The sequence below is a fragment of the Tiliqua scincoides genome, chromosome 6, assembly GCF_035046505.1.
Source record: "Tiliqua scincoides isolate rTilSci1 chromosome 6, rTilSci1.hap2, whole genome shotgun sequence".
NCBI lineage: Eukaryota > Metazoa > Chordata > Lepidosauria > Squamata > Scincidae > Tiliqua > Tiliqua scincoides.
Window position 1 is genome coordinate 30,158,174 of NC_089826.1, and position 27,165 is coordinate 30,185,338.

At 44.1% G+C, this 27,165-nt stretch overlaps 1 protein-coding gene across 1 annotated transcript in view; it reads right to left on the reverse strand.

Annotated features, from left to right (window-relative positions):
• Positions 1–8,496: 8,496 nt before the first annotated feature.
• QRFPR (pyroglutamylated RFamide peptide receptor) overlaps positions 8,497–27,165 on the reverse strand; it is a 42,863-nt gene continuing 24,194 nt past the window's right edge. Inside the window, exons 2-5 of the mRNA XM_066632538.1 lie at positions 25,654–25,812; positions 13,296–13,357; positions 11,147–11,382; positions 8,497–8,545 (exon numbers count right to left, since the gene is read on the reverse strand). Coding sequence (XP_066488635.1) covers positions 8,497–8,545; positions 11,147–11,382; positions 13,296–13,357; positions 25,654–25,812 — 506 coding nt within the window. The remainder of the gene's footprint in view (positions 8,546–11,146; positions 11,383–13,295; positions 13,358–25,653; positions 25,813–27,165) is intronic.

Below are 27,165 nucleotides of genomic sequence, written 5' to 3' on the forward strand. Positions count from 1 at the left end.
GACTTCTCTTAATGAAAGTACATGCAGCGAATAAAAACTGTGGGTCGGATTTTGAACAGACAGAAAACTCAGAAAGAACATGGGTGCAAAGTTCAGAGTAACAGAACACAGAACAGTTCTCATTTCTTGGAAGATCTGACAAAAAGAACTTGACTTCGGTTTCATCTTATGTTAGGGAATACATGTTTTCCTATTTTCTCTTAACGTCTACCAAAAGGAGCCTCAACTATTGTTTTCTGACTATCAGGAAACCAAGTTCCCAAGCACGTTCAGGGAAAGTTAAACCAGATAATTTGCCTAGCAGAACTGACTTTTCTTAAACTATGGCAGAGCGCATTGAAAAAACAAAAGAAAAAGCTTCCAAACGAGTCCTGAGAAGGCTTTTCAAATGAATGAAGTTGAGAAAGGAAATTGAATTGCTACATTGGACACTAGCAATAGGAATTGACTCAAAAGTTGAGGCTCACAGCCTCTTATACTGTGTGACTACAAACTAGGTGGACTGCAAACTAGGTGGAGGACATTAAGGGGAATAATAAAAGCTTCTTCAAATATGTTAGAAGCAGGAAACCCGCCAGAGAAGCGGTTGGCCCTCTGGATGGTGAGGGAGGGAAAGGGGAGATAAAAGGAGACTTAGAGATGGCAGAGAAATTAAATGAGTTCTTTGCATCTGTCTTCACGGCAGAAGACCTCGGGCAGATACCGCTGCCCGAACGGCCCCTCCTGACCGAGGAGTTAAGTCAGATAGAGGTTAAAAGAGAAGATGTTTCAGACCTCATTGATAAATTAAAGATCAATAAGTCACCGGGCCCTGATGGCATACACCCAAGGGTTATTAAGGAATTGAAGAATGAAGTTGCAGATCTCTTGACTAAGGTATGCAACTTGTCCCTCAAAACGGCCACGGTGCCAGAAGATTGGAGGATAGCAAATGTCACGCCTATTTTTAAAAAGGGAAAGAGGGGGGACCCGGGAAACTATAGGCCGGTCAGCCTAACATCTATACCGGGTAAGATGGTGGAATGCCTCATCAGATAGGATCTCAAAACACATAGACGAACAGGCCTTGCTGAGGGAGAGTCAGCATGGCTTCTGTAAGGGTAAGTCTTGCCTCACCAACCTTATAGAATTCTTTGAAAAGGTCAACAGGCATGTGGATGCGGGAGAACCCGTGGACATTATATATCTGGACTTTCAGAAGGCGTTTGACACGGTCCCTCACCAAAGGCTACTGAAAAAACTCCACAGTCAGGGAATTAGAGGACAGGTCCTCTCGTGGATTGAGAACTGGTTGGAGGCCAGGAAGCAGAGAGTGGGTGTCAATGGGCAATTTTCACAATGGAGAGAGGTGAAAAGCGGTGTGCCCCAAGGATCTGTCCTGGGACCGGTGCTTTTCAACCTCTTCATAAATGACCTGGAGACAGGGTTGAGCAGTGAAGTGGCTAAGTTTGCAGACGACACCAAACTTTTCCGAGTGGTAAAGACCAGAAGTGATTGTGAGGAGCTCCAGAAGGATCTCTCCAGACTGGCAGAATGGGCAGCAAAATGGCAGATGCGCTTCAATGTCAGTAAGTGTAAAGTCATGCACATTGGGGCAAAAAATCAAAACTTTAGATATAGGCTGATGGGTTCTGAACTGTCTGTGACAGATCAGGAGAGAGATCTTGGGGTGGTGGTGGACAGGTCGATGAAAGTGTCGACCCAATGTGCGGCGGCAGTGAAGAAGGCCAATTCTATGCTTGGGATCATTAGGAAGGGTATTGAGAACAAAACGGTTAGTATTATAATGCCGTTGTACAAATCTATGGTAAGGCCACACCTGGAGTATTGTGTCCAGTTCTGGTCGCCGCATCTCAAAAAAGACATAGTGGAAATGGAAAAGGTGCAAAAGAGAGCGACTAAGATGATTACGGGGCTGGGGCACCTTCCTTATGAGGAAAGGCTACGGCGTTTGGGCCTCTTCAGCCTAGAAAAGAGACGCTTGAGGGGGGACATGATTGAGACATACAAAATTATGCAGGGGATGGACAGAGTGGATAGGGAGATGCTCTTTACACTCTCACATAATACCAGAACCAGGGGACATCCACTAAAATTGAGTGTTGGGCGGGTTAGGACAGACAAAAGAAAATATTTCTTTACTCAGCGTGTGGTCGGTCTGTGGAATTCCTTGCCACAGGATGTGGTGCTGGCGTCTAGCCTAGACGCCTTTAAAAGGGGATTGGATGAGTCTCTGGAGGAAAAATCCATTATGGGGTACAAGCCATGATGTGTATGCGCAACCTCCTGATTTTAGGAATGGGTTAAGTCAGAATGCCAGATGTAGGGGAGAGCACCAGGATGAGGTCTCTTGTTATCTGGTGTGCTCCCTGGGGCATTTGGTGGGCCGCTGTGAGATACAGGAAGCTGGACTAGATGGGCCTATGGCCTGATCCAGTGGGGCTGTTCTTATGTTCTTATGTTCTTATGAGGAGTATGCTTGCTTGGTTCCTAGCTCAATCAAGCCACTGTCAGGGCCAGACTAGTACTGTCAAGGTCCCCAGAAGGGTCTCCAGCGACAGCAAACTGATCCAGGGCAGTAGTACCTAGTGTAGTATGCTCATTCCTTTCCTGTTCCCCTCTCTTCCCCTTGTTTGAACACACAGCTTACCGGGGAAAAGCCTTGTTAAGTTTGAATCCATGGCCACCAGCCTAGGAGATCAGGCTAACCAGAGGGGCTCCTTTGGTAGAACCCCCCTCCTAGAACAATACTGAACCTCTGGGGTTTCTATCAAAATCACTCTCACAGTAGTACCTGCAAAGCAAGGAAATGTGACAATCCACTGACTTTTCCCTTAGCAAGGCAGACTCAATAATGTGCAAAAAGCTTATTAAAATGATGATAAAAAGAAAAAAGAGAGAGATAACAGAACCAATTGAACAATGAGACAATGGGCGCAATCCTAACCCCTTATGTCAGTGCTTTCCAGCACTGGTATAGTGGTGCCAACGGACCGTGTGCTGCATCCTGTAGTTGGGTGTCACTCATGGAGGCCTCCTCAAAGGAATGTTTGTTCCCTTACCTCCCTTACCTTTCTGCTGGAAAGCACTGACATAAGGAGTTAGGATTGCACTCAATGACAAGTATAAAAAGTCATGGCATTGGAATTATGCAATCTGAAGTACAGAACAGATAGAACAGGGATATAAGTAAATAGGATATACTGCTTCATACTTGCTATACTTGACCTTTAGATAGTTTGTGTATGTATTGTATATGTATCGTCTGTTTGTTACTAATTTGGAAATAAATAAAAATAAAAGAACCAATTGAATAAGAAAAGGAGAAGTGAATTTGGCAAAAAGAGAGGTTTAATTCAAAACAGAAAGAACATTGGAACAAATCAAGAATACTAGTCCAGCAATCATACAAATGCTCAGCAGATGTCACTGAGATGGTGCAGAATTTTATGCATGTCTGGTTGAACTCAGCACTAGCTGGGAGTTTTTGAATGAGCTTGTAACGCACAGAGGGAAGACAGACTAATATAAAAATAAAATCTTTATGACTTCTGTTCATTTGTACCTTTGAGCAGGGGTTTCCAAACATTTTGGGAGGAGGGTCACATTGTAAACCTAACAAGGTGTTGAGAGCCAGAAAAATAAAATAAACATTAAAAATTTAAATAAATAATGAATACATTGGAGAGGGAAAGGTGGGGATGAAAATATCTCCTTGCAAACCAGGAGGCTTATGAGTATTTGCAGGCCAAATGGATGGTCTCTGTGGGCCAGATGTGGCCTGCAAGTCATACTTTGGAGACCCATCCCTTTGATGATGGAACTACCAGCTCTTTACACTTGCATCTCATGTGGGCCTCTTCTTCAGAGAGCTCACTGAGTGAGGATCTTGGGTTGCTGGAACAAAAGAAAGTTGATCAGCCAGTTTGATCAGTCTCGGCTAAATTTGGCTAAACACTAAAACTTGGCTAAACACTAAAATTGAGTGTTGGGAGAGTCAGAACAGACAAAAGAAAATATTTCTTTACTCAGCGTGTGGTTGGTCTGTGGAACTTCTTGCCACAGGATGTGGTGATGGCATCTGGCCTGGATGCCTTTAAAAGGGGATTGGACAAGTTTCTGCAGGAAAAATCCATTACGGGTTACAAGCCATGATGTGTATGTGCAACCTCCTGATTTTAGAAATGGGCTATGTCAGAATGCCAGATGCAAGGGAAGGCACCAGGATGCAGGTCTCTTGTTATCTGGTGTGCTCCCTGGGGCATTTGGTGGGCTGCTGTGAGATACAGGAAGCTGGACTAGATGGGCCTATGGCCTGATCCAGTGGGGCTGTTCTTATGTTCTTATGGCTGCTTTGAACCCCAATTTGCATTTTCACTCCACTAAGCCAGTGGAATCTTAGCTCTGAACCACAGACTGAGTTCCAAGCTGGCTCTCACATAAGAAAATAGACAAAATATACACAGAAATATAGACATTTTATGGCATACCCCATCCCCAGATTCCTTTTGAGAAAGACAGCAGCTAAGCTGGTTTTTGAAAATGAGATCTACATAACAAGCAAGGATAAACATGGAGGAAAAAAATGCATCAGAACACTTGTCATGCAGCCAGGAGTTCCATAGGCGGACCCCAATGAAAACAGATGCTAAAGACATTAGACATGATATACTTTCAAAGATTACAAACTTGCATCATGAGCAAATAGGCATGCAAGTCAAACATTAAAAAGCTAAAGCAACAGGTTTTCTCATGAAGGCATACACATTCTGAAAGCAGTTACAAAAGTAACACAAAGTCAGCATGTTATTGCAACATACAGGTACATTCTTCTTGGTAGAGCACGTCACAGTTCAATGGCAAGTAGATTCTCTAGCTGGCCCAGTGTTGTTGGCCTGGGGAGCTACTGGTTGTGGAGTTCCTGGGGCTTTCCTCACAGGAGCAGTGCATGTAGCCCCAAGGCTGCCTTGGCTCTCACCTTCCCCACTTAGCCACACACCTCCAGGCAATCTGGCTTCTCTGGGCCCTTACAACTGGTTCATGTAGCAGATGGGCAAAGAACTCTGGAGAGATGCACCTTCCTTTGATGTAGATTTTGGCTGGACTGGGGGTTGCTGCTTCTGTGCCCCCTCCCACAAGGAGACACCCACTTCCCCCAGTCCTCTTTCTCCTGATCCCAGGCTGAGAGGTCATGTCTCCCCTAGCTGACACATTCCTACATGCTGGAGTGGTTCCTTCCCTGGTGGCCACATTACCTTCTTTAACCAGGTGGGTCCTCTGGCTGAGAAACAGAGTGATGGGGCATCCTGGGCATCCTTTCCATCTCCCTCCTGCAATGAGTGCTGCTTGGTCTGCAATTGGCCCTCACAATTTATTGCCTCTTCGAGCCTTGGTATCCTGCTTCTGAAGAACTGCAACCTTTTGCTCCTTCACAAGAGCTCTGTCCCCAAGACTACTGGGACTGGAATGTTTGAGTGCACTGCAACAACCCATTTTCCTTCCCACCCTTTGTATTTCAACCTCACCTCTGCCTTTGGGACTGAGATGGGGCCCACTCTCATAAGGCAGTACTGTCAACATCTCTCCACCTGGGTGATCCTAACAGGCTGCTGTGGACCAAAGAAAACATGCCCCCTGAATCAACCAGCCTCTGGGTCTGCTCCCCATTTACCTCTACTGCCGTGTGTTTGGGTGAGAGGTCCTGCAGAGGGTAGGGTGTAACATATAACATGGTTGCTGCTGCCGCCACCATCACTGAGGAGCAGCACTCCTGGCTATTCCTGGGGCACAGGTTCTGCAAGTGGCCCAGCTCATTACAATTATAACATCTCCTTCAAAGTAGCTGCTCTTGATTCAGAAGGAACTCAACTGAAGACTGTGATGTTGCTGCACTACGGTGCTGGCAATGGAATCTGAGCTCTGAATCAAAGACTTGAGTTCAAAGTTGGTTCCCACATAAGAAAATAGCCAAAATATACACAAAACTACACATAAAATATAGACATTTTATAACACGTACCATGGCTGGTCACACTCAAATTCAGGCCCTGAGGGGCCATTCTCCAAGTTCAGAATTCCTGAGGTCAGCAGCAGCTGGAAGTAGTATGAAGGTGAGCCTGAAATGCAGCAGGTGTAATGCACTATGTAAAGGCAGAAGACCAGGCCCCTACTATTTAGATGAAGCTTCCAGACTGACCAAACCTGACAAAAGGTGTAGCAATTCTTCAGTGCTAGAACAAGGAAGTGTTCATTATGCTAGTGGTCCAGTGAAGTGTGCACAGCAAGTTCAGGTGTAAACAAAGCAAGGTGCTTCCTGGAATTTCTCTTGACATGGGACTGATCACAGAATTTCACTTCAATGTGTCTTTCGCTGAATGCTTCCCTTCTGCTCATCTCTGAGATGGGTGCTCTTCTAGATACACCTTCCTTGTGCTGAATCATTGTAATTCCCAGTTCACGTTGTCTGGATGGGGACAGGTTCTCTTTCACAACACAAAAGCATATTGCAGACAGGAAGTTCTTTTTGAAGTTCTCATTCATGAAGGCATATATGATGGGATTGCAAATGGAATTGGAAAATCCAATTATCTGAACTATGCCAAAGATCATCTTAATGGTGACATCATCATACTCCTTTTCAAAGTTGCCTAGAGAAAGCAAAAATATGTGTTATAATACAGACTAATGTGCTTAGTAATACATAATTTTCATTCCATACTCAAGCTTTTGGACTTTCCATTCAGCATCATGAAAAGTATTTATTTATTTATATACCTGAAACTGCAGATATGGGTGCACATCCCCGCAGTCAGATTGCCTTCTGGAGGCGAGGGAAGCAGAGCCCCCCTCTGGAGGGTGCGCGTGCTGGGGTGCACACAATGAGGGGGGCAGATAACTGACTCCACTGATACAGAATCCTCAAATATCACCCCCATATTTCTCTCTATACCTGGCTTCCCCAACAGCCAGCAACTCTTCCTTTCCAGCTCTCTTGCTGCACAGAAGAATTCTTATGCAGATCATTCCTCCATTTCCAAGCCCTTAATCAGCCAATCCATATCCTTGTTGTTGGCATCCTTCAGTCTTGGAAAACTATGGTATCGCGCTCTGAATAGTGGTTCTGGAACAGAGTGTCCTCTCCAGTACACAAAGCCTGGGTAAAGTAGATATAGAGGATAGACTGCTACCCATGCAGCAAATCCCCCCTCTCCACGTCACGGAAATGGTCCAATGGAAAGGCGGAAGCCAATACAGTTGGTTCCAGTGGTGTCACAGGAGTTGCCAGAATGTGACTGTGTTCAGCCATGAACTGCCTCAGGGACTCCGGCTCCGGGTTTTGCCTCGAGGTTGACTCCTGAAGCCTTTTCCATAACTGGAGGTAGCCACAAGGCAGTGGAGGTTTGGGATCAGAGCTTGTTGGACATGTTGTAATTCCTTCTTCAGATATTATGGTTCTAAGAGTAATTCTGCTCTATTTATTAAAGTGTTGATAATTCCTCATTTTTGTTTAGGATGGTGATTGAACAACTGTGCAAATAACAATCTGTATGGGTAGGTTTTCGGTAAACTTGGTAACCTAGAGCGAAGTCTGCTTTTCTGTTGATCAAAGTATCCAGGAATGGTCGACTTACATCTTTTTCTTTCTCTATTGTGAACCTGACAGCTGGCTGTATCTAGTTAAGATGCTTGAGAAAATTTTCCCGCTCCCAAATTACAAAGATATCGTCCACATACCTAACCCAGAAATTTGATTTAAATTTGGCAGTTCTTATGGCCAGTCCTTCAATTTCTTCCATATAGAGATTTGCTACTATCGGTCTGAGGGGACTTCCCATTGTAATGCCCTCTTTTTGCTCATAGATTGTTTCCTTGTATAAGAAATATGTAGTGGTTAGACAGTGTTCAAACAGATTTGTTATATCTTTGGGAAAGATCTTCTTGTATATCTTCTTGTTATAGCTTCTTGTATAGGAACATTTGTAAACAATGACTCCACATCAAAGCTAACTAGTCAAGAATGTGTTGTCAACTTCAGATTTTTTTCATCTGTCCACAAAATGTTTTGAATTTTGTATAAAAATATCTGTGTTACTTTCTCTTCAAGTAAAGACTCTGAAAGGCTGTGCCCACAGCAATACTCCCTGCCAATCACACAGTTTTGTACCCTTTGTATGATTAAGCAACATATCCAAATGCTTTCCCCTTAAATCAACAGCAACAGTAAAATCCTTGATAAGCCTATGATTTCAAGGCAAGCTACATAACTCTCAACCATACTGAATTTGCTTTGTTCTACTGAATTCATTTGCTCTAAGGACAAAGGTCAGTTCAGAGATATAGATAGATAGATAGATAGATAGAGAGAGAGAGAGAGAGAGAGAGAGAGAGAGAGAGAACTGTCAAGAACAAAATCTACAGACACCTCAGGATCAATTCACATAACTAGAAAAAGACTGCTGATCAAAAAAACACTACATATTCTGACAAAGAAATTACTCACTGTACTCTATCATCATATGTATTACATGAAAAGGAGCCCAGCAGACTGCAAACAAGACGACCACGGTTACCATCATAATGATTGCTCGCTTCTTCTTCCTAAAAGAGGAGAGAGAACTTGCACTGAGAATTCTTGCACAGATAAGTGGAATAGGGTGATAGAGATGCTGTTGACTGGAAAGGGTCATAGTTCAACAGTAGGGCACACTGTATGCATGCAGATGGCCTCAATGTCAATTCTCTGACTTTCTAACTAAAGACTCTCAGATATCGGGTTGAGACTCAGGTCTTCTGCCTGAGATTGGAGAGCTGCTAACAGCCAGACAATACAGGGGGCCCACGTTATCTGTGGGTTCGGCATTCATGGATTTCATCATCTGCGGATGTCGAAAAGCCCCACCCCAAGCCTCTGAACCCAGCCAAAGCTGTGCTCCAGTCAGGTCTGGAGGCTTTACTGAGGCCCACAGAGATTGCATGTGACCACCCACGGCCTCTGTGTGCCTCAGAATGGCAATTTCGGCCAAAGAACGCTACTTCCGGTTTTACCATAAAAAAGGAAGTGATGTTTTTATGCCTTATAAGGCATTCTGAGGCCCGGGGAAAGTACCTCACAGGGGTTTGAATACCTGTGGTTTTCCTTATCCACAGGGGTTCTGGGAATGGAACGCCCGTGGATAATGTGGGCCCACTATACTGGGCAAACTATGGTTTGACTCAGTATAAGGCAATTTCCTATATGTTCATTTTACCACGCCTATAGCCCTGGGTGTATAAAATCCTCCTTGACACTTAGCAGGTAACGCAGAAGACTAAGGGCCCAATCCAGACTGTGCATGCCAGCTTACTGCCAGCGCGCACTGTTGCTAACGTGCCATAAGGCACATTTGTGAGCCTTACTCCGGGCCCAGTGTTGGAGCCCGTGTTGTGAACACTGGGTGGCAGAAAGGTAAGATGGGGCAGGGGGAGGTGGGGAGGAAGTGTTCTGGGGTGGGTAGAAGGCAGGGGAAGGCATGGCAGAGAGGGAGTGAGGCAGGAGGGGGTGGGACCAGCAGAGCTCAGCTCTGTGAGATCCGGAGCCCCATGTGTGGCCACACGGCCTGACACAGGACTCCTTGATTCTGTGCCAGTTGAAGAGCAACCACAGAATCAAGTAGCCCCATTGCAGAGCTACTTCCCTTTCCCAGGGGAAAGGGACAAATGTCCCACCTACGGCTACCCAGCACGCTTAAGATGCCGCAACACCCATTTTCATGCCGTGATAGCTCCACGTACCCCAGGGCAATTTACCCCAAAGTTACACCCTGGTAATCATCCAAAAGTGCTCTCTGCCTTTTCTATTTAAGGGGACAGGAATTATGAGATGTGCCACAACACTTCTGACACTACATGTGTAAGGAAGCCACAGTTCATTTTGCAATGAGACCAAATGTTAAACACAATTACAGAAATTTTTGAAACCTCAAAAATTTCTACTACCATTCATACAGAGTAGATGTTGACAGGAGGAGGAGGTACACTGTAATCTCCAACCATGTTATTCAGGGATTTGTGCATTACCTAAGCATAAAAAGCTACAGTGCAGCACCTCCTGCATCATCAACTGTAGATAAAAAAGGGACCTAAGTGCTAGAAGAGTATTATATAAAGATTAGTAAAGGTGTTGAGATATTTACAGCCCAATCCTATGCCGGATGGCACTGGCATAATGCACGTTGCACCTGCAGAGGCTGCTTTATGAAGTCGCAAAGCAGCCTCAGCTGGCATGTGTTGCTGAGCAACTAGCAAGGAGGAAGGAGCTGCTTCCAGCTCTCAACATATGCTCAAAGACTTGCCAGAGCAGGTTAGGCCATGCAGGGGGTGAAATGGTGCTGGGGTAGGGCTGAATAAGAAAGGGGGTGGGTAGACTGCGGAGGTGACAGAAGTTGGGAGGACTGTGGATCAGGACCATGATGATCCTGCCCTCCTCCCCAGGCATAATCTGACTTCCTGGCAGCTATAGAACTAGCACAGATCTGAGTTGAACCACCAGACCCAGAGGGGCTTAACCCTGGGGCAAGGAAAACTGTTTCCTTATCCCAAGCACGTTTTCTGAGATCAAAACCATACCACGCAAGAGTCAGCAGAGCCCACACCAACACTGCTACATTGCCACATTGGGAGCTGCAATGGATTAACCAGTTAATTTTGGTCATGAACATCTAAAAACCTTAAAGCTTGTTGTTATGAGTCTCAATAATTATGTAAATTATTACATAATTAAATGAAAAAAATGAAAAAGTCATTTTGAGAGAGGAAAGGTTGGAGCAGGGAAACAGCAAGAAAAGAAAATATTTATCTACAGCAGGTAGTAATTTATAGTCTGATTCAAAGTATTTCTTGTTGAAAAGATAATCTCTGTTACCCTGCACATGCCCAATCTTGTCTGATCTTGGAAGCTAAGCAGGGTCAGGCCTGGTTAGTACTTGGATGGGAGACCGCCTGGGAATACCGGGTGCTGTAGGCTTATACCATAGTCTTTCGAGACTGAAGGTTGCCAACCAATCTCTGTCTACGTGCCTGTCGACATGCAAAGTCAGTGAGGCAAAGCTTTAAAGAATTACATAAGTAACCTTCAAATTTTAGAATAATAAATGCTGGCTGTACAAACCGTGCTATTTTAGACATCTCATTCCCATGAATGGTTTGCAGAACGGAAGCATCTCCAACTCTTTTCTTAATCCATAGCTCATAACCAATCTTACTATAGAGCAAGAGCATCAGCATCAGCGGGAGGAGGAAGAGGATGACCAAAATGAAAGTAGCATATATTTTCTGGTGAACAGGGCTGGACCATTCTTCCAAGCAGCAAACATACTCTTTTTCATAGAGAAAGTCATATTTATTCTGAAACAAATTAAGTAGAAGTAACAGAAAAGAGAACTTACTCATAGTCCGCTGTGAGAGGAGAAAAAGGGCGCACTAATTCATCAGATTCCCACAGATGTAAAGGATTTAAATCAGTGCTTCCCAAATTCCTACAAGGGAGTTGGGAGCACTGTAACTGTGTGCGGGGGAGGGGAGAAGGCAGCAATGTGATCCCCAGGATCGCAGTGTTGCCAGGGAGGGGGGGTTTCCAACTTACCAGATGGAGTGCTGGCTTCCGAGGCATGCAGGAAGCCGTGCAGACACTTCTGCAGAGCTATTCAAGCCTCTGTAACAGTAAAAAAACTCAACTGAAAGCAACTTCCTATTCTCAATCGAAAACTAGAAGTGGCTTTCAGTCAAGTCTTTTTTTTACTATTACAGAGGCTTGAGGAGCCCTGCAGAGGCTGGCACTATCTGGTAAGTTGAAAAAAAACCCTTTGGTAGTATGATCCTGGAGATTGCATTGCTGCCTTACCTCCCCCCCCCCCCCTTTAAGGGGCCAGAGCTATGTTCTTCCCAGGCACATTTGGGAACCCCTGGTCTAAATATAGGACATAGGGAACCTATCAACCTGCTCTGTTAAATCTAACCATTAATCCATCTAGGACAGCACTGACTATGCAGGGTGATACCAGCTTTCCAAGATCTCTGGAAAAGAAAGAAGGAACTTTCCCAGCTCTGATACCCAAGATCCTTTAAATATTATAGTTATTATAATATAGATTTACCCTGAAACCCACCACCACAAAGCAATGGGCCCCCCTCCTCTGTGTGCAATCTACCCTCACAAGCATGTGCATGTTTGTCACGATTTCTGATCAAACTAATTTGTCCATAGAGTGAGATCTTTCACATCAGCACAGCTTCTATGATTTTTTCTCCACATCAGTTCCCTTTCTTGGAGATGATAAAGCACACAACAGACCCCTTTTTCTTGCTCCACCACCTTTCCAGTGATCTGCCCTGTGTCTGAGATAAGAAGGACCATAACCAGCAAACCATCCTCACCTTTGTGAAAAAAGGAAAGGCTCAGAATGTTTGTTTCTTTAATTTGTGAGTCTCTGTGAATTTCAGCATCCTGCCCACACAAAAGAGCTGTGGCACCTGAAAACAAGGAAAGGTGGCCAACAGAGCAACTGACAGCTAACTCCACTGAATAGGGCTAAGCCAGACACTAGAGCACTTTGAGCGGACTACAAAGAATACAGGAGGGGGAGAAAAAGATAGCTCAGAGGAGGTAGCAGGAGAAAGACTCAGAGACAGAAGGACAACAGCCTACATCTAATAGGATCAGTAGTCTTTATTTTTCCTTTCAGAAAATGTACCACTCACTGTAACTGAAGAGATTTCCAAAGCAGAGTATGATAATGATTAAAGCAACACTATTTAAAATACAGCAATCATATATGTGGGCTCTGAATCTTCTGTTTGTTCTAGAAAAATGCTCAGTGAAACAACAAAGAATCTTGTGATATTAACAGTGTGAACTCAGTGTGAACTCAAGGCAAACTTAACAGTGTGAACTCTGAATTTATATTCTATGCCCAGAGGCAGTAAAGAAGAAATGCAGGAGTTATAGTTGACAGGTGAGTCACCCAGACGGAGCAGCGTCTTATAAATTGTCTTGAAATATCTTGTTTCAATGAGGCAAAGCTTCATGAGGCCACTGCTATATCAATTGTGATTCAACAGATAAATGACCTATTTGCATAAAGCCGATGCCAGTTTCTAAGGTTATTATTTCACAAATACATGAAATTGTTGTCCACAGAGCATTGTATTAATCTATTGAACAGTAGAAGGTGGATAATCCCAGACTATTTATGCTGCCACTTCATTAAGATCAATATGGTAAATTAGTTACAGGTATTACACAACACAACATACCATACCTCCAGACGCTGTACATGCCACATTGGTGACCCCACAATTGCTGCCAACAGCCAGACTATGCCTGGGAATAAAAGATGGATGATTGTTAGTTTTTAAGAAAAGTAACATAGGATTTTAATGGGTAGCCCAATTCTAACAGGCCTAGCACCGGCAGAACGAGCAGCACACTGTCATAAACATTCTGGAAAGTTCGTTATGGCAGCGTGGAGGCTTGTAGCAATGGCAGAAAGGCCTGCGCAGGCCTGCTGGTGCCAGCACAACACCAGTGCGCACCAGAGCAGGTAAGCTCTGTGCAGGCAGGCAGAGAGGCAGGGGAAGAGCAGGGATGGGGGTAGACTGGGCCAGAAGCAGGCAGGATCAGTGGCAGAAGCCTCCTCCATACCCTATCCCCCTCCTGGGCCTGAACCACTGATATGAGGCTGCTTGGCCTTGTGCCAGTGATTTTGCTGGCACAAGCTGAAGTAGCCCCATAGGGGCTACTGATGTTGCAAGGTGTTGCAAGGTTCAAAAGCAAGACTCAGTAGTCAAGGGTGATTGTCTGCAAGTCTTTATTTCATTGCCAGCAACGGGCATCTCAAGGGACTCCTGTCCAAAGCATTGAGAGCCTCTGTCAATCTTAACCAGACCCTTTATAACATTTTAGGTCCTTTGTTTGAAGATTTTGAACTTCCCATTGGCTGAAGTTTGACATCATAGATGGGGCTAACTCTTCATAGGCTGTAGATAGCCTTAGAGATATTTGATTAGTGAGCTTCAAGTTACAGGTTCCAAATAAGGCAAAATTATACATATAAACATATGGAATACAAAGTTTTCAAGAACCAGTAGAGTGCACTGTAACCTTATTTTTATTCAGAACTGGCCTTTTGGCAAGTCTTTAGACCTTATTTCTTGGCATACATCTCTTTCTTGATTAGGATGACCTCACATGAGCCACCTGCCTTATCTTTTCCCACATTCCATCTCCTGTTCTCAGCAAAACTGTGGGGCTCTATGCCAACCTTTGTTAAGCAAGGTCCTTTGAACTTGCTTTTACTCTATGCCTTAATTCTATTTGTGACCTGTTACTTTGAGTACATTTAAGGGATCTATAGTGATATACCGTTCATATATTTCAATATAAAACAAGCCAAACTCTCATTGTGTAAAGGATTTCTTTTAATTGAGAAATCCATTTCTCATTTACTTTTAAACACATTACATGTTCTTCAAATCAACTGCAGCTCAACAGAGGCTTTCTCATGAAGGTTTCGCTTATCTAGTGTTCTTTTCTGAACTGTTTCTGCAGGTGTCTAGCTAAAAAACCCTATTTCAGCCTGCCAACTGATAATACCAAAACCTTTCTGTACGACAATGTTGCATATTTGTGTGTTTTCCCTGCATTGTGACATCTTGGCTTGCCCGCATATTGCTGCCAAGAAAGAGCTTTATCTTTGAGATGCAACTCTCTGCCAAATTCCAAAAATGTATCAACGCAAGACTTTCTGAGGCCTCAAGGTCTCAGCTAGCAAAACAAATTTCTGTGCAGGTTTCTCTGTGAGGCTAGCTATGATTTTGCTGGACATAGTTTTCATTATTCTTATGTGTTTCTATGTTTTAATCAAGCCTTTAATAAAATCAGGCAATTAAAATTTACTCTGATAGCTACCATATTTCTATAGACACTTTAAGGACAGAGACTAATTTTGAAGCTTTGGAAGAATAACCGACAGACAGACATGGTGATATCTTTGGCACTTCTGTGTTCTGAAATAATTCTTCCAGTGTTTTAATGTAAGGCATGTAACACTGTCCTCTACTCTAAAAAGCATGAAAGAATAATAATTTTAAAACTGCAAACTGTTTTGCTAAGATGGGCATTCTTCTGCTCATTGTTATCTGTTTTGCCATTCAAACAGGGAGCCAAAAAGGCAGAATCCTCCCTAGCATTCTATTTCTTCCTCTTATCTCCTTGCCTCCTCCAAACTTTCAAAGGGAATAGGCTTTGTCTAAGTCTAAGATTCATTTCTTGCCAAGAAGCAACCTTGACATTTAGCAGAGCTGCCAATTTTAGCAGAGTTTACCAATTCAGCAGAACAGCCAGTTTGCAATTTCTAAGCCTTTTCCCTAAAGAAGATGGGGTGGCTTTTAACCTATTAAGCTTTTAAGCATTTGCCCTAATTGCATATTACCCTTCATTCTGTATTACCTTCTATCACTAGAGGCTACTAAAGCTTACTTCAGAGTAAGGAGACAAAGTTCCCTTACTTCAGGGAAGTCTTCAGCAGCCTCTGTTCCTGTACTGGATACGGCGGAGGTCGCTTCAACGCCACTGTATCATAGCACAGGAATCTTGATAGGATTGTGCCAGTAACCTTTTAGCATTTTTGCTTTTAACTGGTGACATGGTTATATGGAACATATGGGCTAGATAACAGATTATATGAGAAATGCTTTAGCATTGGTGACCAGGAGGTAGATAGTTACAACTGCAGCTAACCATGAAATACCATAAGAACATAAGAACAGCCCCACTGGATCAGGCCATAGCCCATCTAGTCCAGCTTCCTGTATCTCACAGCAGCCCACCAAATGCCCCCGGGAGCACACCAGATAACAAGAGACCTGCATCCTGGTGCCCTCCCATGTTGCCCTGTGGGAAAATCCAGAACAATGTGTCAAAACTTTACAGTTTTCAATGAGAATTAAAAATATGCAATCTGACATCTCTAAATCACAGAATTTACTAAGACTTAGAAAGAAGAAGGTAGACAATGAAATCAGGACTCTTTTCCCACTTCACTCACCTAGGAATTCATAAATTATGACTAAGTTATAACACATAAGTTATGACTATGTCAGGTAACCTTCTGAGATACCACCTCATCAGGGCACACAGAACTGTAGGGTAAAATCCATGCAGTTCCTTGCCTCTTTTGGAAGTAATAAAGTCCCTTTGCCATACTGCCTAGTCCACGGTTTCAAAGGTGCTCATTAAGTCATACTTATGCAGGCTGCTAGAGGTGTTCTCGAAGGGAAGAAATCCGAATACAGCTCATCCACAAAAACAGAACAAAGGTATTCTACTCCATAGGCAAGACATTTTTGTTCTTTTTTTTCCCCACCGAATTGTACTAACTTCATACACAGACACAAGTCAGTCAGTGGCTATAGGAATCAAGCAGCACTAGTTCATTTCCACTTGGTAGGCACTGCAAGAAAAATATAGCTTGCCTAAGAAGCTTTGGTTGTAAAACTTAGTTTGCACAAAACCTTCAGACAAACTAATTCAACTTGATTATTTTATGCCCAGCAACAGGTAAAGTCAATGTGTGTTGGAAGAAAGCACTGTTCACATGTATTAATTTGAAGAGGATCATAATCAATGCCATCTTTTCCAAAGAGCAGTATCTTGCATCTAAAGTTCTCACAGTTTAGAATCTGGATATCTGAAAGATTGCTTTCTCGCACATGACACTGCCCATACACTGAAGTCATCAACAGAGGTCCTTCTATGTGTCCTACTGCCATCAGAAGTATGTTTGGTGGCAACACAGAACAGGACATTTTGAATGCAATGCCCAGGTTGTGAAACTCCCTACCTGGGAGGCCTGCTTGGCCTCCACTAGACTGGCAGTCTAGCATATTGCTAAGATCATTTTGGTTCATCATGTTTTTAGGATAGGTTCCTTTTTTTTTTTTTTTGATAGGTTGATTTTTTTGTCCCTTGTGATCCTATGCTGCTATCTGGAGTGAAGAGAATGGATTAAATAAAGTACTTTATTAATCCACTTTTGTCTGGCTCACAGGTTTGCACATTTAATCCCTATTTGTGTATATGCAACATTGGTCAAAAATGATTTAAATGAAATAGGTAGGCTAGAGCAGTGGTTCCCAAACTGGTGGGTCATGACGCACTAGCAAGGGAAGCACTGGCTTATGTCCCTTTAAGGGGTGGGGAGGAAGGGAAGGCAGCAACGCAATCCCCAGGATTGTGCTGCTGCTGGGGATTGGAGGGGATTTTCTCTTACCTCCAGCCAATAATAGAGTACTAGGAATACTGGGGGAGTCTGGGGAGCCTACTGCAGGGCTCCCCAAACCTCTGTAAGTCTGAAAAAGAGAAAAAAGGGCACTTCCGGTTTAATCTCGAAAACCAGAAGTGCCCGTTTTTTTCTATTTTTCAGACTTACACAGATTTGGGGAGTCCTGCGGAGGGCTCCTCAGACCTTCCAGGTCTCCAGCACCGACTGGAGGTAAGTGAAAAAAAACCCTCCCATCCCCAGCAGCAGTGTAATCCTGGGGATCACATTGCTGCAATCCCCCCACCCCAGCAAATACACATGTGGTTCCCTCCTCCTAAGAAGGACTTTGGGAACTACTTGACTAGAGCAATATTTAGAGAAAGTTGGAATCGACAAAGAAGGGGAAATAAACATCTAAAAAGGGACTGTATGATACAGATTCAGATTGCTGGCCCTGGGAAAGATTCTAGTGGAGGACGCCTTACTGGACTCTGACCCAGAGGTGAGAAACTGGATTTATGGTAGTGTCAAAGGAAAGATACCGAGAGTAAGATCAAAAGCTGTTCTAAGTTTTAGTTTTAGAGACTCAGCTTGTTTCAAGTCTTGAGGGTTTTCTCTTTGCACCAGTGAGCACATCCAGAGATAAGCTGACAAAGATACATGAGAAACTGGGAGACCCTAATGGGTCATGGGATGGCAATTAATTTTTTAAGCTAGACACCTGGCCTACCTACAAGCAAAGAAGGTAGGTAGGAAGGTAGAGATTGCATCGTTCTATTTTTTTCAAAACGATTCAAAAACAATCAAAAAGATTTAAAACTGAAGCTATCTTGCCTCTTGCCATTCTGCTTTCTGGGAAGGATGCTGCTGGATGGGTCACCCAGACAGGTGAGGTAAATAACTTGCTGCTAAACTTAAAACAGACTATCTGCCTCATGGAACCAGCTGCAGTAAGTATTTTAGATACAATCTAATACTTGATGAACACTGACACAGAAACTGCTGCATGGGCCTAGGGCAGTGGTTTTCAAATTCTCATGGATAGTTTGAGCCACTGTAAGTGCTTGCGGGGGGAGGCAGCAGGGGTGGGTGGAAGGCAACGGTGCGACTCCCAGGATCGTGCCGCTCGGGGATGCAGGGGCTTGGGAGCACTTACCCAAGCCTCCTGCAGCCTCCCCAGGGTGCGGGGTGTCCGGTGCGAACCTGTGGAAGGGCTCCCTGCAGCAGTGAATACAAAAGCGGAGCGATCATGCCCCGCCTCCGCTATAGCGGAAGTGGAGCGCGATCGCTCTGCTTTCACTTTCACTGCTGCAGGGAGCCCTGCCAAAGGTTCGCACCAGGCTCCCTGCACCCTGGGGAGGCTGCAGGAGGCTTGGGTAAGTGCTCCCAAGCCTCTGCAGCCCCGAGTAGCGCGATCCTGGGGATCATAAGAACAGCCTCACTGGATCAGGCCATAGGCCCATCTAGTCCAGCTTCCTGTATCTCACAGTGGCCCACCAAATGCCCCAGGGAGCACACCAGATAACAAGAGACCTCATCCTGGTGCCCTCCCCTTGCATCTAGCATTTTGACCTAGCCCATTTCTAAAATCAGGAGGTTGCACATACACATCATGGCTTGTAACCCGTAATGGATTTTTCCTCCAGAAACTTGTCCCCCTTTTAAAGGCGTCCAGGCCAGACACCATCACCACATCCTGTGGCAAGCAGTTCCACAGACCAACCACACACTGAGTAAAGAAATATTTTCTTTTGTCTGTTCTAACTCTCCCAACACTCAATTTTAGTGGATGTCCCCTGGTTCTGGTGTTATGTGAGAGTGTAAAGAGCATCTCTCTATCCACTCTGTTCATCCCCTGCATAATTTTGTATGTCTCAATCATGTCCCCCCTCAGGCGCCTCTTTTCTAGGTTGAAGAGGCCCCAACGCCATAGCCTTTCCTCATAAGGAAGGTGCCCCAGCCCAGTAATCATCTTAGTCTCTCTCTTTTGCACCTTTTCCATTTCCACTATATCTTTTTTGAGATGCAGCGACCAGAACTGGACACAATACTCCAGGTGTGGCCTTACCATAGATTTGTACAACGGCATTATAATATTAGCCATTTTGTTCTCAATACCTTTTCTAATGATCCCAAGCATAGAATTGGCCTTCTTTACTGCCACCACACATTGGGTCAACACTTTCATCGACCTGTCCACCACCACCCCAAGATCTCTCATCTGATCTGTCACAGACAGCTCAGAACCCATCAGCCTATATGTGAAGTTTTGATTTTTTTGCCCCAATGTGCATGACTTTACACTTACTGACATTGAAGCGCATCTGCCATTTTGCTGCCCATTCTGCCAGTCTGGAGAGATCCTTCTGGAGTTCCTCACAATCACTTCTGGTCTTTACCACTCAGAAACGTTTGGTGTCATCTGCAAACTTAGCCACCTCACTGCTCACCCCTGTCTCCGGGTCATTTATGAATAGGTTGAAAAGCACTGGTCCCAAGACAGATCCTTGGGGCACACCGCTTTTCAACTCTCTCCATTGTGAAAATTGCCCATTGACACCCACTCTCTGTTTCCTGGTCTTCAACCAGTTCTCAATCTGTGGAGTTTTTTAGTAGCCTTTGGTGAGGGACCGTGTCGAACGCCTTCCGAAAGTCCAGATATATAATGTCTATGGGTTCTTCCGCATCCACATGCCTGTTGATATTTTCAAAGAATTCTACAAGGTTCATGAGGCAAGACTTACCCTTACAGAAGCCATGCTGATTCTTCCTCTGCAAAGCCTGTTCATCTATGTGTTTTGAGATTCTATCTTTGATGAGGCATTCCAGCATCTTATCCGGTATAGATGTTAGGTTGACCAGCCTATAGTTTCCCGGGTCCCCCCTCTTTCCCTTTTTAAAGATTGGCGTGACATTTGTTATCTGTTAGTTCTCTGTTCTTGCAAAGCCAGAGACAACTGCATGATGATTTATATCTGCTGCGTTCCACCAAGGCAACTGTGGGATCTGTGTTTACTCACAAATTTTTGTGACACATTTTGATTGCATCCATATCAACATTATGGATGCACATTTTGATTGCATCCATAAGTTACACCGCAGACTGGATCATGCTAGCTTCCCAGCCCTTAGGAAAACTGTAGAACAATCTGAAGGGATCAAATTAAAGTCCTGTGGCTTGTATTTGGACTGTGAGGTATGCAAAGGCTACACCCACCAGGAAGCCAGGGAATTACCATACCAATGAAGTGCTTGACTTGGTATTTATGGACTTAATGGGGCCATTCTTGCCCAGCATTGGGGGGGGGGGCTCGTTTTGTGTTGTCCATTGAAGATCGCCATTCTCGTTATGGATTTTGTTATTTGATGAAAACAAAAGGTGAGACCAGCCAGACTGTGGAATACTGGCTGAAGTTTGTGCATAGGAAGACAGGCAAGCTGCCTAAATGCATAATTACTGACCAGGGGGATGAATTTGTGAATCAAAGGTTTGAAAGACTGCTCAAGGACAGGGGCATAGAGCACCATAAATCAGCCCAAATCAGCCCCATATCGACCCCAGCACAATGCGCACTGTGAGAGGCATGGCCAGACTCTGCAAAACATGGCATTTTGTATGCTAAAGGACAGTGGGCTACCGTTTAAGTATTGGGGAGAGGCTATGATGTGTGCCTCACATAATCTAAATGTTATTTGGCATTCTGCCACTGGACAAATACCATACAAACTCTGGCATGGGAGAACACCCTCTTTAGATTATTTACATGTGTTTGGCGTCCCTGCGTTTGTGCACATCCCAAAGGGACTGCGATGGAAAGGTCAACAGAAGAGTAGGAAAATGTACTTGTCAGCCCGCTTCTCCAGGGGCTACATTGGCTGCCCATTCGTTTCCGGGCCCAATTCAAGGTGGTGGTTTTGACCTTTAAAGCCCTATACTGCTCTGGGCCAGGGTATCTTAGAGATTGCCTACTTCTGTACAATCCGGCTCGTCCTCTTAGGTCATCAGAGAAGGCCTTTTTACAAGTGCCACTGCCTAAGGAGGTACGTGGGGCGGCGGCAAGAAATAGGGCCTTCTCAGTAGTGGCACCAACGTTATGGAACTCCCTTCCCCTTGACTTGAGAATGGCTCCCTCTCTTGAGACTTTTCGGTGAGGCCTGAAGACCCTTCTGTTTAAACAAGCCTTCTGAGCTCATGGCCTTTTTAACATCTTTTCTACATCTTTTAGTATTTTTTACTGGCCTGATTCCTTTTGATCTGCTGCTATATACTCTTTTTTACCTGACTTTTTATCTGACCACTTTTTTTTATCATATCTGTCAGTGTGTTACTATGTTTTTATCTGTTTGTTAAATCATGTTTTAATCTGTTTGTAAGCCGCCCTGGGTCTCTTTGGGGAGAAGGGTGGGGTATAAATAAAGTTATTATTAATTATTATTATTATTATTATTATTATTATTATTATTACTACTACTACTACTTCCTTGGATATGAGTCAAACCACAAGGCATTCCTATTTGGCTACTTGCACTCTAAGGACATTGTGATTAGTGCAAGTGCAAAATTCTTGGAAGATACTACAGGATGGGATCATTTGGGTCTCTGTGTCACCTCTTCCTACCCAGTGGTCAACAGAGACGGAATGCAGCGGTCCACCATCCCTGCCCGGGAGAAATCTCCTAAGAAATCACTTCCAACATTGAAGGAGGAGCAGACTATCAGTGAGACATCCCATGAGATGGAAGTAAGTGGGTGTCAACAGGAACCTGCACTTGCGGAAATCTTACCACAACCAGAGGATGAGGACAACATTATACCTCGTAGATCAACCAGGGAAAGGAGAGAACCCGACAGATTCAAACCTGGAACTGTTTGTCAGGCATCCATTGAACCTGTTTCATTCGAATCCATAAAGGACATGCCCATAAGTGAACAAGCGGCCTGGAAAGAGGCCGCTGACTCTGAATTAAAGTCAATGTGTGAGTTGGATGTGTATGAGGAAACTGATCTCCCACCTGGGGAGAAAGCAATTGGTTGCAAGTGGGTATTTAAGGTAAAGAGAGATGCAAATGGTCATCCAAAATGCAAGGCCAGAGTGGTTGCACAAGGGTTTGGTCAAGATGCTACTGACTATGATGAACTTTTCGCACCCACGCTCAGAAATTGTTCATTGTATAGTGCACTTGTACTAGCTGCTAAGGAAAATTATGAGATCAGGCATTTAGATATCAAAACTGCATACTTGAATGCACTGTTGAGGCATACCAGTTATATGAAAAAACCACCAGGTGCTGCTGAAAATGAAAAGAAGTACTGGTTACTGACGAAGAATCTGTATGAACTCAAACAGGCAGGATATGAGTGGAACAAATGCCTATCAAATGTACTAAAGGGCGAGGGATTCCACCAGGGTATAGTGGATCCGTGTGTGTTTACCAGAGGTAAAGGCCAACAAAGATGTATAGTGCTCTGTTTTGTAGACGATTTGGCTATAATGTGTAAAAGTGATGAACAAGCAAATGAACTGATTAGTGTATTAAGGGGAAAGTTCACTCTGCGTGACTTAGGAAAGATACATAAGTATGTTGGGTTGGAAATAACTGAGGTGTCACTAGGCTATAAGATTTCACAAAGAGAAAAGATAGCCCAATTACTCCAAAAATATAACATGGAGCAAAGTAATGGGGTAAAAACCCCTATGACACCAGACTTTGAAAGAGATGAAACGCCCAGTCCCATGTTCGATCCCAACATGTATAAGTCCCCATTGGGTAGTCTTATGTATCTTAGTCAGTGGAGCAGGCCTGACATCACAATGGCATGAAATTTATTGGCCAGGGCTTCAAACCAGTCTACACAGAGACACTGGCTAGCAGCAAAACATATTCTGAGATACCTGAAGCAAACTATAGATATGTCATTATACCTAGAGCCAAAGGAAGATCTGAAGCTCACAGCATATGTTGATGCGAGCTTTGCATCAGATACAGAAACCAGGAAGTCTACCTCAGGTATAACACTGTTCCTAGCAGGATCCTTAATAGGATGGAAAACAGTAAAGCAAAGACATGTATCCCTATCTACCTGCGAATCTGAATTTGCTGCACTGAGTTTGATGTGCTCAGAACTCGTTTGGTACAAACAATTAATGATGGATCTCGGTGTGCCAACGTCAAAGCCAATTACTGTTATGGAGGACAATCAGGCAGCCATCCAAATGGCATCGGTTCCTGGCATCCGGGGGAGGTCAAAACACACTGACGTGCACTTCCAGAATGTGAAGCAATGTGTGTCCGATGGTTTGATCACCTTGACCTACTGTGAATCCAGCCAGAACATGGCAGATGCACTGACGGAAGTGCAAGGTGTAACCAAGCATATGGAAAACTGTAAAGCGCTTGGACTAAGGGTATGAGAAATATGTGAATGCCAACTTACCCCGAACCAAGAAGGAGAATGTTCGCTCTCTGTTCTTGCAAAGCCCGAGAGAAAGCTAACAAGTTTAGTTCATGGAAAGTTGCTGGCAGTTTCTGGGCACTGCACCTGTCCCTGCCACACCCTAGGTAACTGAGCAGACTCTGATTGGGTGCTCAGAGTACTTAGCCCTCAGTCTTCAGCTCCACCAGCGCAGTAGGTGTAAAATGTGAAACTGCTGCCGGAGACTTTGACGATCGGATACTGTTTATGTATATGCTGTAAACTGACCTTGGACGGACTGACTGACTGTGTTTTGTGGATACTGATTTGGATAAGGTACTGCTGGACTGCTTTACTCCACGTGTATGACCTGGACTGTTTTGACTACTCTGTCTGTGTAACTCCTTGCTCAAATATACAACAGCAAATTCAAAGACTCTACTGTGTCTGCTGTTTTTCAAACCTTAACACTATCCTCCAATCTTCTGGCACTTTGGCTGTTTTGAGGGACAAGTTGCATATTTTAGTCAAGAGATCAGCAACTTCATTCTTCAATTCCTTAATTGAAGGGTTTGGATGATGTCAGTGCCCGGTGACTTATTGATCTTTAATTTATCAATGATCGACCTGCTGCCTTCCACCCGCCCCTGCTGCCTCCTGCTGAGCAGCTCCTGCTGAGTGACGTGATCCTGGGGATCGCGCCGCTGCCTCCTCCCTGCCTCCAGGCTGCCCCTGCCCCTTAAGGGGACAGAGGCCAGGGCCCACAGGCTGGGGAGTCGCGATGCCCCAGTTTGAAAAGCCCTGGCCTAAGGTGTTGCAAAAGCACTATAAAGCATTTTGTGACACTCTGGGAGAGTAAGGAGTACCTTTGTGAAGGCCTGCACCATCCCATCAGCACTGGATCCACATGGAACACCTGACACAGCAGGTAAGCTCCTACTGTACAGTGCAGAGGCTGGGGGAGGGCAGGGAGGGGTGTAACACATTGGGGAGGGTGGAGACAGGCAGAACAAGCCCAGGAAGGTGGTATAGGCAGCACTATTTCCCCTCCTGGGCTTGAAAGCGGCACATGAGTCTCTCTGACTTGCACTGGGTGTTTGGCAGGCGCAGATCTGAGTAGCCTCATTGAGCAGGCTGGGAATTTACACAGGGTAAAGGGACAAATATCCCTTTACCTCAAAGAGACCACCAGCCTGCTGCTTGCCAGAACTAGATACAGTATGGGCTGTGTGTTCATGCACCAGCACTTGTTAGGATTGAACTGTGAGTGTAACAGTTTTAGGATAAATTAGTATTTTTTGTTTTCCTGCTGTTGTGTGTTACCTCTTGGATAAGCCTTTTGAGGGCTTCAGCTTTCCTTATTATATCTCCTTAGTATATTCTTAATAAACTTGAAGTGTATTTGTACTGAGAATTGTATCTGGGTGGACAGAATCCACATTCACCTAGCTGCTGGGGCCCAGACCTATTTGGCTTTATTAGCAAAACAAAAAGATTAGAGGAGAAATGACTCAGCCAGGGGGCTCACAGGTGTTTGTTAATTAAAACTCCATCTGAAAATTAGACCCAAGTCCTGCAGACAAATATCTCGATACTTGAGGTTTTCTGTTTTTCAAGAATCATGTTTTTGTAATTTTTTAGCTGACTGAGTTTCCAACCCTCCAGAATTTGCCTGGTGCCTCTAGGTATCTGAATCAACCTCCAGGAGACTACTGAAAGCAATTCAGGGGATTTTAACAGGGCCTCCCTGGCTAAATGACGCTACATCATGTTGGGGGGGGGGGGGAAGGATCCAGAAATTACATCAATTAGAATTGGCAACCCTAGTCATAAGCCATTCTTTGGGCCAAAGGGCATAAATATTTTACTTAAACGCATCAACGAACATTCAGTATATCAATGCACCCTGTGGTGAAATATCAAAGTTGCCTAGGACCTTACCAAGCATTGTGAATGCTCTTCTGTTGGTGTACTGCCATTTCATTTTTAGTGGGTGGACAATCCCATTATGCCTTTCCACAGCAATGCAGGTCATTGTAAGAATCTCAGTAACTATTGCCGTAGATTGGACAAATGGTACCATCTTGCAGGCAAAGGCACCTACAAGCATTGAAACAGACAAAACAACAAGTAATCAGCCCAGTCTCATTTTCCATTTTGGTAAGAAGTAACAAAAACACAGCAACCACCTAACACAGTTTTTATTTAATACTTCGTCTGGGCCTTGGGAGCAAAAAATGCACTGAACAGACCAATAGTAACTTCAGAGACAGTTCCTTCTTTGCCCTGAAAGAAGATGAAATCCTAGCAACGCAACATCAATTATGAGTGGGTGAAAAACTTGAAATTCTCTGTTCAAGACATGAAGTCCCTGACATTGGGCTCAAAAGGACAATGATTAAAAATTAATATAACCTTTCTCCCCTTGTGTTTTCTGTTATCAGAGGATTGTATGGCCCACCCTAAACTAAGCACTTTCAAATTCCATCAATTGAAATTGTGAAGTGTTTCAACTCTTCACAATGCATTGTGCTCTAATGCCATTCTCAAGAGAGTACATCAAATGCTGAAGTCAAACCTCAAAATTACTTTGTTGGCATTTTAGCGATAAAACCCACTGCCCCCATGGTTACTTAAATGACAAATAAAATTAGCCCGACTAAGGGTGAGTCACATCTTTTAAATATACAGTAATTGCCACTGCCTGAATGTATTCTAGTGATCCATTGTATCCTGAGAGACCCATTGTACCTAATTGTCCTTTATTCAATCAGGCAGAGAAAGAAAGACCAGAAACAGTATTACACTTTAAAAACTCACCATAAGTTTGTTTGAACAGACACTAGCTAAAGACCCACTGGGACAGATGGGAAAGGGAGAAATAAATGTGATCCATTCCTTACCTTACCTAACACCACCTCCATTTTTCCTTTCCTACAATTCACCCCCAAAGCCACTGTTTCAGGCAAAGCAAGATTCAGGACCAAGCCTGCCCTTTACATCAGTGAAAACAATTTACACTTTACAATTTTACAATTTACAATTTACACTGAAAACAATTTCGGATCCTAAAGAAGTAAGTTCTCCACCCACCACCCACTCCAGAGCTGTTTTCAACTCCTATTGGGAGGTAGCACTGCCAGTATATTGCCCTTTCTCTACCCTTCTAGAATAGCACTCAGTATGGGAAAAAGGAAAATTGCTCTTTTTGTGGTTTCAGTCGATGGGGTTGGTTTTACCAAATGTCAACTGCTGTAGACAGGTTCAGTTCCCTTCCACGGCTTTGGCCCACTGGAACAAATGGCAGCAATTCTCTTACACTGGGGAAAATAAAGGCATACACTCAGTGTCACAATTTGGCTAAGGATTAAACAAGTCTCTTTCTCCTGGTGAACCCAGTGTCTAGCGCAAGAATAAAGTTTGTTCCTTTCTCAGTTGTATCTCACATTGCCC